The sequence below is a fragment of the Otolemur garnettii genome, unplaced genomic scaffold, assembly GCF_000181295.1.
Source record: "Otolemur garnettii isolate 467f Iridium unplaced genomic scaffold, OtoGar3 scaffold00014, whole genome shotgun sequence".
Lineage (NCBI taxonomy): Eukaryota > Metazoa > Chordata > Mammalia > Primates > Galagidae > Otolemur > Otolemur garnettii.
The window spans coordinates 29,688,676-29,704,832 of NW_003852409.1; the positions used below are offsets into that span (position 1 = coordinate 29,688,676).

The 16,157-nt window shown below is 46.4% G+C and overlaps 1 protein-coding gene across 1 annotated transcript in view; it reads left to right on the plus strand.

Moving 5' to 3' along the window:
* RALGPS1 (Ral GEF with PH domain and SH3 binding motif 1) overlaps positions 1-16,157 on the plus strand; it is a 283,899-nt gene that overhangs the window by 27,758 nt on the left and 239,984 nt on the right. Inside the window, exons 2-3 of the mRNA XM_012802467.2 lie at positions 9,931-10,052; positions 14,534-14,641. Of these exons, the coding sequence (XP_012657921.1) occupies positions 9,996-10,052; positions 14,534-14,641 (165 nt within the window). The 5' untranslated portion in view covers positions 9,931-9,995. The remainder of the gene's footprint in view (positions 1-9,930; positions 10,053-14,533; positions 14,642-16,157) is intronic.

A 16,157-nucleotide genomic window follows, 5' to 3' on the forward strand; every position in this document is an offset into this window, starting at 1 on the left:
CTGGGGATTCGAACCCGCCACCTTAGGTGTACGTGGCTGGCGCCTTAGCCGGTTGAGCTATAGGCGCCGAGCCTAATTTTGGGGTTTTCTTTGCTGATTTACCTGAATAAATTGAATCTTACTCAACCCAAAGTTAATTCTTACATATGATTTTGAGTAAGATTTTAAATAAATTCCTCCCCTTTCCAAGTGAATGAGTAAGTTGTTTTATCACCATTTATTGAAGAGTCTGTCTTCCCTGCTGTTTGAGGTGTCTTGGTCGGATGCGGCTCTGCAGATGCATTAGATCCGGGCTGCTGCCCTGCAGCCTGTCCCCTGATCTGTTCACCTCTTTCTGTGCTGTTCATTATTGCCTATGGCTTCCTGGCAAGGCACCACCCTTCTCATTGTAGTTCTTTCTCAAAAACTTCTTGGCTATTAATTATTCTTCCAGATGAAAATTTGAAGCAATTTGTTGAGGATTTGGTGTGAACTTGCATTTCGTTTCCGGATTAATTGGGAAGAATTGATGGCTTTGCAGTGTTGTCTCATTTAGGGGAATGAAACGTCTCTCCTTTAAGTCTTTTTTGGTTGTTTAGTAAGATTTCATGATTTTCTTTAAATGATTTTTGTACTTTTTTTTAAAAAGTATTTTCAGATATTTTTCTCTTATTGCCAGTGGAGTCTTATGCCATTATGCCTTTTAGCCAATTATTGTGTGTACAGAGACAACAGTTGATTTTACGGCTGTATCTCTAACACTCAGAGTTTTCTCCTTGATCCAAGTCCATCTGCTTCAAATCTAGAAATTCTTCACAATTTATGGTTCATTGATGTCACCCTTTCCTGTGCTGCAACCGATTATTTTCTTATTTTTTTGTTTCTTTGTTCATTTTAACAAGATTTGGAGCAGTGAAGGCAAATGTGTGGACTTGTTTCATCCTCTTGAAGCTGAGTTTATTAGTGGAGTTGGATGTGAAAGTGTCATTGTCCCCATGCCCCTGTAGCCCCTCTACCCCAGCCCTCACCCCTGTAGTAAGTAGCTGCCATGGCTTCCCGTGGAATGTGAAGACATCCCGACAGTGGGTGGAATAGTCCCCTTTTTTCTAAACCTCTTGCCCTAACCTCGTGGAGCGTGCCCTGTGTTTCTGAAGGTCTTTCTCCTGCTGCTGCCTGGTCTGTTTCCACTCCCCCATCTCCAGGCAGACCTGGCCCTCCCACCTTACTCTCTGTGGACAAATTCTATTTTAATGGAAAGGACCAGTCTGTTAATTATGAAAATTAGGGGTTAGGGCTAGGGCTCAATGCTGTTTTTTAAGAAGGCCCAAGAATGTGGGCATCCTGCTCTGCTAACTGGCCCTTGTCTCAAGGTTTCTGGGTGCCTGGTAACAGGAGGAGCAAGAGCTATGGAGAGTTAGAGGACTCTCACTGTGGGCCGTGCAGGTTTCTCTGGTCAGAGAGGGCTCACAGCCTCAGAGGCCTCCCACCCACTGGGCCTGATCCACGTCTTGGGCCCTTGCCATACTCTGGCCAGCAGCAGCCCTCGGGAACATGCAGGCAAGGTGGGCACATTCAGGCATGCATTTGGGAGTCAGAGAGGGCTGAGCCCAGCTGGGGGCCCCATCTACCTCACAGATCTCATGACAACAGTGGAAGAGAAAAGGCCTTAAACAGGTGTGTGACTGTGGGCACTCAGTGACCCTCCTAGGGGATGTGGGCTCTCGATGACTTGGACTATTTCTAGTCAGGTCAGCAGGTCCTCTGTCCTTGGTGGGAACTAGGGCAGAGGGAGGGAAGGAGGCGTTGAGGTCTCTTGCTCCTCACGGGGGGCTGTCTTGTCCCCGTCCTCCATCTACCTTCATGGGTTCTATTGGGCCCACATGTAACAGGCTGGCCTGTTGGTAATGGCCTTACATAAGAAATGTGGCCCGTATGACACTGTTGTATACATGTGTGGTCGGATGGGTGGGATAGGAAGTAAGGACATAGAATCCTTTTAAAATATTTTAAAAATTTTTTATTTTGAGATTATTTTAGATTTACAGAAAAACTTGTGCAATGGTACAGAACTTCACAACCATGGAACCATCAAATTAATGTAGGTAAATTTACCTAGGTGCATTACTGTTAACTAAAGTGCAGACCATTTTCAAGTGTCTCCAGCCCCCTTCGCCGTATCTCTTCATCTTCCCCTGATCGGGGATGTTCCTCTGTCCTCCAGGAGGTCGCATCAGAGCCTCCCTCGATGTAGGTAGTTTAAGGTCTGGTTTCTGCAGGTCTGTTTAACAAACCTACAGAAGAAAGGCTCTCTTGTAGCCCACTAGTGTTGAAAAGGAGGGTCTGTAATGTGCATTTACAGCCAGATTTGAGTACGTGCATGTCTGCATGTGCCTGTGTGTCCTCATGGTGCCACTAAGGTGCCCCCTGACACCGTGTGCGCTGTGTAACCTTGGACACAGACTGGGGCGTGGGGAGGGGAGACTCTCCTTTTTTATTTCCTACACACATGGATTACTTTTGTTCTTATTCGTGTTCAGCACTGCTGGGCTGGACTCCTGGGGACGAGGAGGGGCTTTTTCTCTTGTGCCTCCCCAGCTTCAGCTCCCAGAGCCGGGCAGTGGGTGCTGCCGAGGCTCCTCTTAGGAGCACGCAGATTGCTGCCCACCTGTGCTGCCCCTGACTTCAGCTCCGCGAGCAGAGGTGCTTCCTGTCCCCAGGAAGGTGCTCAGCCTCACAAGTTTTATCCCTTTTTATGGTGTGGCGGATGACCCTGACTCCACAGCTGGCCCCGCTCCCAGTGCTGCAACTCTCTCCTTCATGGAGACACAGTCCCACGTGGCATTTTGGACACAGTGGCGCCTCCTCAGCCCACTATCTCTCCCTGAGGGAAGAGGCCAGAGGTTGGAAGTTGAACATCTGGAGGGGTGGCTTGAAAGGAGTTGGGGAGGGAGCCGGTAAGTGCCAGAATGAGTGATGGCAGGTCTCGTCTGACATGTGCCTACGTGGCCTGGGTCTTGCTTTCAAAGCTGCCAGATGCTGCTGCTTGCCAGGAAGAGAGATTTGGAGAGGATCAGGATGAGGTGGAGATAGCAGCACAGCCATGCATGCCCCCGGGGGGCGGGGAGGCCCAGCCCCAGAGTGATGGTCTGGGAAACCTTTTGGCAGTACAAACCTGCCCTACTGCGGCTGTGGCTGACAGAGCATGTGTCTGTGTGTGTGCACGTGTGCACGCTTACTGCTCGTGAACAGTTGGCGGAAGGGTTTTGGGGAGAAACCCTCTCATTCTCTTCCTGTTTGTCTTTGTCACAGCTTCTGTGTGTGACACGAGAGGAGTGAGCTGTAGCTAAGTCTGCTGAGAGCGGCACATCTACGTCACGGAAGTGGGTTCTTAAACAGCGTTTGGGATCCATTTTCATACTTGTCTGAAACATTTGGAAGAAATCACTGTCTTGTAATTGAACATTCCTGGACGTGTGTGTTTTCTTTGAAGCAACCTTCATAAGCTTAGGAAAAAGTGATCATTCTTCCTTCTCAACAATGGTCTGCATCAGATTGCCTCATGTTATTTTCTCAGTTTACTGAACCTGAAACCTGAAGGAGAATTGTGGAAGTCTGGAAGGAAACCAGAGTTGCATGTGGGATTTTCCTTTTCCTCTTCGGGAGCCCACACACACTCGACCAGATTCTGTCATAAGCAGAAAAGAGACGTGGGACTGTTCTGTGGTTCTGATACAACTGCCACGTTCTTAGGAAGTTACATCATGAGAATCGCCTTTTCTCCTGCAGAGTTTCGGTTTCCAAGAAGGCATTAGCAGCAAGAGTGTGTGTACAACATGTACGTGCACGTGCGTGTGTGTGTGTGTGTGTGTGTGTGGTGGGGGGGGAGAGAAAAAAGTGAGAGAGACAGAAGGAGGGAGGAGAGAATGTTTGTGCGTGTGTGTGGTGCTGACTAATTTGCCCAGTCTCCAGAAGCTGGTATTGGCACCATTCTGCCACGTTGCCTCCCTGTCTGGAAAGCAACACAGCCAATGCAGATATGTAAAAAATCTATCTCCATGTTATAGTTTACTGTTGCTCTCTGACCCTCAGCCTCCTCGTCTATAACATGGGTTTTTAAAAATGTATAGAGATCTTTTAGTCAGAGCCTGGCACAAAGTAAGTTTCTTTTCTTTTCTTTTTTTTTTTTGAGACAAAGCCTCAAGCTGTCCCCCTGGGTAGAGTGCTGTGGCATCACAGCTCACAGCAACCTCCAACTCCTGGGCTCAAGTGAGTCTCCTGCCTCAGCCTCCCAAGTAGCTGGGACCACAGGTGCCCACCACAACGCCTGGCTATTTTTTGGTTGCAGCCATCATTGTTGTTTGGTGGGTCCAGGGCTGGATTTGAACCCGCCACCTTAGGTGTATGTGGCTGGTGCCTTAGCCACTTGAGCCACAGGTGCCGAGCCACAAAGTAAGTTTCTAATAAATGATAGCAATCACAGTGATTGTCAGACTATGTATGAGCTCCTTAAGACTTGGGGCTGTGGGCAGGGCCTGGGAAAAATTCTACATAGTTTGCAGAATAGATGAGAGAGTGAACAGGAGGCAAGGTGCTCCTGTGGTTGTGATATTAGCGCCATCGTGAGACCATGAACTCTACAGGGAGCCCTGCCTGTCTTATTTGCTGCTGCGTCCCCAGTGCCTGCTTAATCTGTGATGCACACAGGCTGCAAAGGTGGAAGGGGAAGCCTGCAGCTCTGTCCAGCTTGCTGGCGTCCCACCCTTTCCCATGGGCCTCCGTCCACACCTGTCTGCCCCATCCTGCCTGTCCTTGGTCTGGAACGCACTCACTCATCTTTAATGCCTTGCAATGACATTGGCTGTTCTCAGCAATGTCTTATTTTACCCCCAGGGGCATTCGTCATTCCCTTCTCTGTGTTCCAGTGAACACATGTCCTGTGAGTAGTTCCTTACTTGATTTTCTCCTGCCACTATGCTGCAGGACCCTTGAGGGCAAAGTTGTGTCATCCTCGACTTTAAACTCTCAGAATACTGGTCTGCAGCAGTCCCATGAATGAATGAACGAACAAATGATTGGACCACTGAGTAGCATGTGGCTGCTAGGTCCCCATCTGCCCATTCACAGTAGCTACAGACTTAGGACCCATCCTTGGTCCTCTCTCCGCCCCCTGCATGCAGTTCATCAGCATGTCTTGTCTGCCTAATCTGCAGAATACCTCCCAAATCCACTCCCTCGCCTCCATTGCCAGCAATCAAAGTGTTGCCATCTCTTACCTTCTAACTGGCTTCACTGCTTCTATTTTTGTCCTCTCCAATGCAGTTCTCCACACAGTACCCAAAATGATCTTCAAAAACAATGCACAGCTGGGCACAGTGGCTCATACCTATAATCCTAGTACACCAGAGGCTAAGACAGGAGGGCTGCTTGAGGTCAGGAGTTCAAGACCAGCCTGAGCAGGAGTGAGATCCCGTGCCTACCAAAAATAGAAAAAAATATCTAGGTGTTTTGGCCCGCACCTATAGTTTCAGCTACTTGGGAGGATGAGGCAGGAAGAGGAGTTTGAGGTTGCAGTGAGCTATGATGATAGCACAGCATTCTAGCCCCAGGTGACAGAGTGAGACTCTGTCTCAAAAATAAAAAGCAAAACTAAAAAGCCTAGTGCAGATCAGATTATCTCATTCCCCTGCTCAGAATCCTCTACTGTGCTATAGGGTTCCAGCATACTCCAGATAAAACCCCAACTCCCCACTGTGGTCTACAGGGCCCTTCCTGTCTGCACTGCTTCTGGCTGACTAGTTCAGCCGTGACCTTCTGCCTCCGTCTAAAGCTGCTAAGCTCATGTGCATCTCAGGGCCTTTGCACGCACTGTGCCTTCTGGTTATTATGGATGTCTTCTTCCTAAGGTTTCAGCTCATCTGTCCTATCCTCAGAGTGTATTTTCATGACCTCCCTGGCAAATATCGTCTTCCACCTTATTTTATTTCTTTGAGGCATTTATCAGTATCTGAAGTTATCTTCCTTACTACATGCATTTTCTGGGTCCCAAACTAGGATGTGAATTCTGTGGGAGCAGGGACCTATGTGCCTGCTCATTTCATGTCCTCAGTGCCTAGAATGGGGGTTCTCAACTACATTGATGAATTTGAATGGGAAAAAAATTTGTCGTCACTAATTTTTTTTTTTTTGAGACAGAGCCTTAAGCTGTCCCCCTGGGTAGAGGGCCGTGGCATCACAGCTCATAGCAAACTCCAACTCCTGGGCTCAAGCGAGTCTCCTGCCTCCGCCTCCCAAGTAGCTGGGACCACAGGCCCCTGCCACAATGTCCTATTTTTTGGTTGCAGCCGTCATTGTTGTTTGGCGGGTCCGGGCTGGGGATTCGAACCCGCCACCTTAGGTGTACGTGGCTGGTGCCTTAGCCGGTTGAGCTATAGGCACCGAGCCATCGTCACTAATTTTTAACAAAAGTTTAGTATTTCTCTCATGTTAATACAGACAGTGAATCACAGGAACATTAACAGTACCTGGGACTTTGTCACCAATAGGAATCACAGATATTTTCATGTTATATAACAGTTATACAATGCCTCAGTTTAACTGACCAACAGAGACTGGTATCTCAGGGTCCTGAGTTCCTAGGAGAATCTGATCAAGTGGTCTAGCCTGGGAGGCACAGGTCCCCATCTTCAGAGCTCTCCTGTGGGTAAGGAAGTGGTCTCAGGGAGGAGCCTGAGCCAGGCTGACCCCCGATGCCAAGTCTGCTCCTGAATACAGAGCCGAGGCTCAGCCAGGCCTCAGGGACTGAAGCTGGATGGGGGAGGGAGGGTTCTCTGGGCCCTGAGGAGGATATTCCATTCTGCTGGTCCTGTTCTTTCTTAGCATGTGAAATACCACTTGTCTGAGAATTGCTGTCCATAAATTAGGCTGTTTTGTCAGTGGTAAGACATGCAGGAGTCAGATCGCAAACAAGTGCTCTGTCTCTACTTCCAGCTCAGGCCTTCGTAGAAAGTGTAATGGGTTACATGCTGCCTGCCAAACCTTACCTCCAGGTGGGCTGAGTCCCCCGGCGCGCAGGCAGGTCAAACCTCTTGGAAGAGGACACTTGTGCTCCGGCCCTTAGCCTCAGCTGTACTCTTCAGCAGTAGAAGCCTGTGGTTTAACAAAGCAGTATGCGGTTCTTTCTTGAACACTTAAAGCTAATTTTTTTGTTTTGGGAAAAAAGACTAGATGTAAGTGAATAGAGCCTTGCAGGATAAAGTTAATACTGATGGGGGCTATAACCTTGATCAAGAGCTATCCTGAGTCGGGCATGGATGGAGCATTTTAAATACATCTCCCCAGAGGTAGCTTAGGCCTGTAAACCCCAGCACTTTGGGAAGCTGAGCTGGGGGGATCATTTAAGCCCAGGAGTTTGAGACCAAACTGGGCAACATAGATTTCCCATCTCTATGAAAAAAAAAAATTATCTAGGTGTGGTGGTACATGCCTGCAGTCCCAGTTACTCCGGAGGCTTTGGCCCAGGAGTATCAGGCTATGGCAGTGCACCCCTGCACTCCAGCCTGGGCGACAGAGCAATACCCTTTCTCAGAAACATCCCCAGTACAGGCATTCCCTGGATTATGAATGAGATAGGTTCTGTAGGTTTGTTCTTAAGTTGAATTTGTATGTAAGTCGGAGCAGGTACATTTACCTGTAATAGTTTCTGTTCATAAGTGTGAGTTGTATTTAAGTCAAATGTTTGTAACTTGGGGTCTGCCTGTACCGAAATACATTTCCTTGCCTACTTCCCACCTGGACTCTTGCAGGAGGCAGTGTTAAGTGCCTAGGCCCTGGCCTCGTCTGACCAGGGTTTGAACTCCCCTGTCCTGCCACAAACTAGCATTAGGTCACATTACCTTTCTGGCCTGTGTTCCAGGAATCCAAAGCCTCTGGGATCTGGTGGAGGTTAAATGAGCTAAATGCATGCTCAGCCTGGCACCTCATGCAGCATCTGCACTCACTGTTAGTGCTGATTCTGGTGCGTGGAGGGCAGGTACCTGAACGTGCCTCCAAACCATGCCGCTGCTGGGGAAATGAGTAGTGTTGGCGGCATCCCTCAGATGGGAAGAGAGAGGGCCTGGTAACTGTTCTGAGGACTGCGCAACTTAGAATGTGCTGTTATCAGACAAGTAGGGAGAGTGAGGCCTCTGGTTTGGGCCAGGCTGAGCAGACTGGGCTCCACCTCTGGGCTCCCAGACATGCCCAGGGAGGAGCATAGTCCACTTCAGACGTAAGCTGGGCAGGTTGGAACCCCTTACAGAGGAGCAAACTGGCTGTCTCTCTCTCCCAGTCTCCCATGGTGACTCCGTCAGGCCTGGATTGAGTCACTTTAATCACTGATCTGGACGGGATCGATCCAATCCCGTTGGTTTGCTCTGGCTTAGAACAGATTGGCTGAGTTGGTCCTGGGCCTCTTGGCTGTTTTACTCGGTTGGTCTGGTTTGAGATGGCCCAGGCCTAGCCTTGTGCTGCCTTTGAACCCTTGCACTGGATTTACTTTTAGTGTCAGTTTTTGGATTCCCCATTTCGAAGTCTTTGGATTTCTCACTGGGGTTTCTGCTGGTAGGTCCTATCCACTCAGTCCCAGGAGGCCATTCCTTTCCTCTAGGGCTCATCTTCTCTCACCCTGCTCTGGAAATCCTTCACGTGCCCTTCTCTGGAATAATACAATATGTTTTGAGTATATTAATTTTTATTTGACTATTTCAAAGGAAATATGGGAGAAAAGAGAGCCCCATAGTGAATCAGAGCTGAGCAGGCTTTTACTGTGGTATAATTCATATACCATGAAATCCACCTGTTCTACCTGACAATCTTGTGATTTCTAGGGAATTTTTGGAACTGTATAACTGCCCCTGTGACCCTGCTTTAGAACATTTTCATCACTGTAGAAGCTCCTTTGTATCTATAAGCAGGTAGTGCATCGCTGATGTGTGTGTTGATCTCTATACATTTGACTTTTCTGGGTATTTCCTACAAATGGAGTCATACAGTACATCCTTTTGCATCTGGTGTCTTTGCCATCTCCTTCTCTTGCCCTGCGCACTTCCCTCCTCTCTGGTCACTTCCAGCTAAAAGGCTACTGGTGACCTCTGCTCTGCATGTTCAGTGACGTGCTGAGTGCTCTCCTGGAGGGGCTGTGCATTGCTGAGGGAGCAGCTGCTTCTGCTCTGTGTGGTCCAGGCCTGGAAACCAGAAGTGCCATGTGAGCGAGGTCTTGAACCATGATGGGGTGGTGGGACAGCATGAGCAAGGCACCAGAGCATCAGGTACTTTCCGCTCAGTGCCTCAGTTTCCCCAGGGGTAATAGGGTGTAATAGGACCTACCCAACACTCAGGATTCAGTGTTGGGAGGGTTCAGTGAGTTACTGTTATGTCAAGCCGCACGTGGTGAGTACCCTGTGGGATTAGCTGTTATCCAAGTTATTATTGATGAGACTCGGTGGTGCTCTGGGGAGCATTGTAGAATCAGTCTGGCCTCCTCATCTCACGTTGTTTTAAGACAAAGATCACAGACTCTAGTGCCCACAAGGGCCAGGCATATACTGAAATAGCTGCACAGGCCACTTGGGGACTGAAAGGCACTTGGCAAAGGGCAGGCCCCACTTAGCCCAGCTGATGGTTGTCATGCAGGAATATGGGCCTAGTATTGCCAGAAAAGTCAGAAATACAGAATTCTATGTGAAATCTTCCTATTGATTAATTTAAAAAGTATTAATACTCTGTAGAAGCCCAGTAACCTGTATTTGTGAGCCTTATTTAGCTAGAAGGTTTATGAAAGCTTATGACTTTTCTTTAAAGGTGTCCTCTGGGGAGACAGTTATGCCAGTATGCTCCAGTCTGGCATAATTGTCTCCTGGGAGTAGGGATAAGTTGGGTATTAAAGACATTCTTATGAGCCCCTTTGCTTTGCAGGAATTCTCCAGACAGGTTATGTCACCGGCAGAGGCTGCCCTGAAGCTCCCTGCAGCCTGGAGACTATGTATAAGAAGAATGGTCTGATGGCTAGCATGTTGGTCACCTCCGCCACCCCACAGGTACGAGGGCTGTGAGGATGAAGACACCAGGTGGGAGGGGTGCCTTTCAGCTGACCCAAGCCCTAGCTGAGGCAGGGACAGCAGGGCCGCAGAGTTCCATGAATGCCACCATTCTTAGCACTCTCAAAGCCCCTGGCCCCGCCAGGCGTGAGATTTGGGAGGCAGTCAGCTCTCAGGATCAGTATGTTTTCTGAAGTCGTTCTCTTCAAAGAAAAACAAATACCTGCCCCGTCCAGTTGTAGCAAGTGCCACATTCCATTTTGGTGGCAGAAGGGATCAGACCTTTCCCAGGAAAAGCCGCTGCTGATTATAAATAAGTCACACATTCTGGAATGAAGTCAGACAGAAGTCATTCCAGCTGGCCCTAGGTTCTTATTTACTTTGCTCAGTAGGAAATGGCTGTAAGGACTGGTGGTCTGGAGGGGCCAGGGCCTCTGCTATGGGATTTGGGGGTTTGCTTTCCCAACTCAGCAATGGAGTAGGTGGGCAGGAGGAGGCCCAGGATGCCACCGTGGTGTATGTATAGTGCCTGCTCCTCCAATAAGGTGATGGGGCAGGGTCGAGGTTCCACCTCACGAGTTCCTCATCATCTAGCTGGGCTTTTGAAGTGACCTTGGGTAACCAGCCAGAAAGTCATAGGAACCACTCCTTTTTTTAATAAACCTTCTGAAAAATTCCTTGTTTTGATTTCTGGTCCTGAAATCAGACTTTGGACACCTCTTGATATTCCCCAGTGGTGCCAGTGCAGGGTTAAGGAGACTTGTTGCAACTGGAGCAGCATTATCATTACCATAGTTGTCAACACCAGCCACTGTATTTGGGCAACTTTTGATTAAACAAGTCCCCTTGTACGAATATGTGAATAATGTGGTGGTACAGGAAAGTTATACCTGAAATCCCAGGAATGGACTCTGGTATCTAGAGGAATCAGACTTCTGTTTCCATCTATAATTTACATTCTTTCCAGAGTAACACCTCTTATCTCGTCTGTGTGTATGTACAAAGTCTGACAATTAAGTTCACAAACTCATCTTAGAAAAATTGCTACATACCTCATTGCTGAATAATCACTATGGTTACTTTTGAAGTAACTCCCATGGGCAGCTCTGCACTGATGCCAGCACCTAGTCCATCCCTCAATGCACTTTGGGAGCTCTTTTTCTGGAATGGCCATCAGAGCTGTCATTGCATTACCCTTGATGTCCCAAAAGGGTACATCAGATGTCTCCCTTTCAATATTTTCTTTATCTTTGGGCAAAGAAAAAAGTCACTGGGGGCCAGATCAGGTGAATAGGTAGGCTGTTCCAATACAACTATTTGTTACTGGCTAAAAACTCCCTCACTAAGAGTGCCATGTGACCTCGTGCATTGCCATGATGCAGGGTGCTGTGAGTTGTTGGTGAAAAGTTTAGGTTGTTTTCATCTAATTTTTCATGCAGCCTTTTCAGCACTTCGAAATGGTAAACTTAGTTCACTATTTGTCCAGTTGGCAGAATTCATAATGAACAATCCCTCTGATACCAGAAAATGTTATCAACGTTGTTTTGACTCTTGATTTGGACTGATGGAACATTTTTGGTCATGGAAAATTGGCTGACTTCTGTTGTGCACTTTGATGCTTTGTTTCCGGATTGTATTGGCACACCTGTGTTTCATCACCAATGATAATATGAACCAAAACATCGTCTGGCCTCTTCAAAAGGTGTTGGCAAACTTATACCCTCCTTTGCTTTTGTTCATTGGTGAGTTCCTTTGGAACTTTGGAACTTTTTTTGTATACAACTTACACCAAGATTTTTAGTTAAGATTTTCCTGTTTCCCTATCAATGTTTATTTGGTCTACTATGCTTCTCACAGTCAGCCAGTGATTTTGATGATAATTTGATGAATTTTTTGCAATGTTTTCATCAGTTCTGCTTGTTACTGCCACCTTGACCTCTCTTTATCAGTGATGCTTTCTCTGCCTTCAGAAAAACATTTAATCCATTTTGTACCCTGTCATTTTCTTCATGGCATTATCCCCATAAACTTGAACTAGCATGTCCCTAATTTCACTTCTTCTCTTGCTAAGTTTAATAAGAAATTTAATGTTTGCTCATTGCTCTAAATCAAGCTCAGACATTCCTGCAATGGCACATGCAACAATAGTGAACACCACTCAGTAAGACACCACCACACAGTGGCATGAACACAGCTGTGAGACATTGATATATTAAGGTTATGGACCTATACTGAGTTGTTTGTACAGTGTTGCAATGTAAATGCACATTGGCAAGTTTGAGAACTTAATTGTCAGACCTCATATACATATGTATACATGTAAGTGTGTGTGTGTGTATGTATGTTTATGTATACATGTGCATTCACATACATACCATGTACATGTACCTATATGTGTATCCAGCACATGGTAAGTAAATGCTCAATAAATATTGGTTGAATGAATCAGTGAATGAATACATGTATAATTGAATGTTCAATAAATTTTGGTGACCGGATGACACATTTGTGCCCATATATACCCATAATTTGGTACTCACTATATACCATGCACTTTTTTGCACGATCCATTGGCATTCTTCCGTTTAATCCTCACAGTACCCCATCAGGTATATGTTAGGTTCATCCCCCAGTTTACAGATGATGGAGAGAGGCGAAGCTGTAGAGAGGTGAACAAACTGGCTTCAAATCACACAGCTTCCAAGTGGATGGGGATGCAAGTCAGGCCTGGCTGACTCTCAAGCTGATACTTCTAACCATGACGCTGTGTGGTTCTAATGAAAACCAGTGCTGTCACCCTGATTCACTTTGCTTCCTGGAAGGTATGTGTAGAGGTGCAGAATGATTTATAGATGACTGCTCAGGATTTATGTATCAGACCGGGAGATAGATTAGACTGCTGACTCCAGAAGCATTCAGGAGTAGGCTTAATGTCTTTTCAGAAGTTCATCCTAGCACAGATTGTCCTCAGGGCAGAATACCCTGTCACCTGTGGAACTTGTAAAATGGCCATGCCTGAGCTTACCCCAGTCCCTCTGAACTAGTACCTCCTGTGGGGGCCAGGTAGTATTGTGCCAGTTGGTTTCTAAGCTTCATTTTATATAACCTGTCCTGCAACCCAGGGAAGTAGGTTTTAATATTACCATTTCTGGATGATAACTTAGACTTAGTAAAATGAAGTGACTTGTCTGAGGTCAGACAGCAGTTGGTATGGAGCTGGCATTTTAACCAGGCCTGTCTGACTTCAGAGCTCTTGCCCACTAGGACCTGCTGCTTCTTAAGATCATCTCAGAGTTTTGGGATAGTAGACTCATTTGTAAAACCTTGTAATGACACAGGCCTATTGAAATCTACAGGTTTACGTTCCTGCTTCTCTTTTTAACCACACTTTTTCATTTGTTGACTATTGGTTTCACTCACTGGCCTAAAAACATTCTAGTTTCCAGTAAGATTGCAAAGTTTTTCCAGATATAGCCATTTTGGAAAGAGTGAAATAAGAAGAATTAATAAAAGCATATTCTCTAAATCCCAGTCCAAGATGTTGAGGTTAATGGAAACCACAAAATCCTTCTTCGTGTGTTGAAACGAATAAAGCCATTTTATGAACAGGGCACAATTTTTGGGTGGTAAGCTTGATTGATTCCCAAAAGTAGTGTTTGATGAAATTAAATACAATTAAAGAGAAGGCATGGTCAACATTCTAGGATCCCTGTTGTCTCGGATTTTGTGAAATCAGACACATTTGGGGAGTTTTAACTTTCTTTTTTATGGGAGACCCTTTTTTTTATAGGCAGGATGCAGAGTGTTCTTCTTAACACAAGGGACTCTACTAAAATAACTTTCACACCAGTCTCCAAAGCCAGTTGGTTACCTCTCAGCTCATCAGTTAGCAGGTTCTGAATTCCAAGTGGCCCATACAAGAAATGAGCCTCAAGAGCCATTTTTGCATTTTATGTAACAATTTCCTGCAGTGACTTCAAGTAGAAAAAAAAGGTGAAACCAGGTAATGTTTTGAGAGACATATGAAACAGATTATTTCCTTAGGCCTCCTAAGATATGAAGGCCTGTTTTTTCTGAAGGAAGTTTGGGCTATAATTTTTAACTCACTGCTAAACTGCTAGCCAGAAGTAGTTAGGGTATAGCAATTGCAGGTGTGTGTTTTGGGATCAGATAGATACAAAACAAAGTCCATATTTTGGCTTTCAGCTTTGTAGCTAAGATACCTTAGAGAAGTGCCATTGTTTCTACTTCCTTATCTATAAAACGGGAATAATATTGTATACTGATAGTGGCATTCATGAGAATTAAATAGGATCATGCATATGAAGTGCTTCCCACAGTGCCTGGAATAGAATGCTCAGCGAGTTGATTTCTTCATTGTACAGTTCTGTTGCTCTCCTGTCCTCAGTTCCAAGGAGGTTTGGGAGCAGTGATCCCAAGCCACCTACTCAGTGGGCACCATCTCTCTCCACCATCCACAGGGCAGCAGCAGCTCGGACTCTCTGGAGGGCCAGAGCTGCGACTATGCCAGTAAGAGCTACGATGCTGTTGTCTTCGACGTCTTGAAAGTGACCCCAGAGGAGTTTGCCGTAAGTGACACAGAGCCAATGTGGGTGACTAGGCACCATGCTTGGTGAGGGTGTGGGGTAATGCTCAAGGCCTTTTTCTGAGCTTGGAAACACTTTTATATCCCCAATAAGAGGGGAGTGTTGAGTAAAGTATGGTACATCCTTTCTAAAATACAATGCGGCATTAAAAGGGATGCTGTCAATCTAGAAATTAACCACCTTGAAAGGCATACCCAGTATGTATATATTAATAGTAAGTGAAAGAAGCAGGCTAGAGCATAATTTACAGAGAATATACCATTTTCAAAATGCATTCACAACACATACATATATTTGCACAATGTTTAGATCTGATGTCTACATATTCATAACTATCTTGATCTATATGGGCAAACATATTTACCATAGTTTCTAGTTGTAGATTCCAGGTAACTGGTATTTAATTTTTCTTCTTTTTATTTATATTTCCCACATTATTGCAATGATCATTTTCTATAATGATGGACAATATTATTTGGGTAACTTTTAAAATAATAATTTTAAGAGAGGTGGAGCAAGATGGTGGACCAGAAGGATTATTCAGCTGAGCCTTCTAGAAAGACTGGGGAAAAAGAGAGAACCCAGTTATACCTGACATGGGGACCTTATCCAACATCATAGCTCAGGGAGCACAGTGAGGAGGTGGTGAGCTGAATAGCTTATGATCTGGAGCAGTGGAAATGTGATGAATTAGGCAAGTAATTGCCACCCACTGGGATCAGCTGGCCCCTCACCACGGTCCAGGACAGGAGGAAGCCTTTCTGGAGTTTTCAGTTGTTGGGGAAGCTGTGTGTTGAGTAGAAAACTTGGAAGAGTGGGTGGACTTGAAGAGTATACAGCAACCGGGTAGCACCTGTGGCTCAAAGGAGTAGGGCACCAGCCCTATATATCGGAGGTGGTGGGTTCAAACCCTGCCCCGGCCAAAAACTACAAAAAAAAAAAAAAGAGTATACAGCAACCAGGTTTGAATGTCAGTTGGAGTGGATTTGCCATAGGTTTGGTGGCTGGCAAGGCAGCCATACTGAGAAGGTCTCAGCATCCAGGGGGCTGCCATTGTAGGAAGGTCGTGAGAAGGTCTTAGCAAGGGCTTAAAGCATGGCCACATTAATTCTGCCTGCCGGGATCAGAAGTCCACTCTTGGGACAGGCTGAAGGACTCCTATACCCCATGGGAACTGGAGTCTGGGGGCACTGTGAGACCTGCCCCTGAAGGATTCTTGTCAGCTTTAAGATTGCAACCCAGGCTCGGCGCCTGTGGCTCAAGTGGCTAAGGCACCAGCCACGTACACCTAAGGTGGCAGGTTCGAATCCATCCTGGGCCCGCCAAACAACAATGATGGCTGCAACCAAAAAATAGCCAGGTGTTATGGTGGGCACCTGTGGTCCCAGCTACTTGGGAGGGTGAGGCAGGAGACTCGCTTGAGCCCAGGAGTTGGAGGTTGCTGTGAGCTTTGATGCCATGGCACTCTACCCAGGGGGACAGCTTGAGGCTCCTGTCT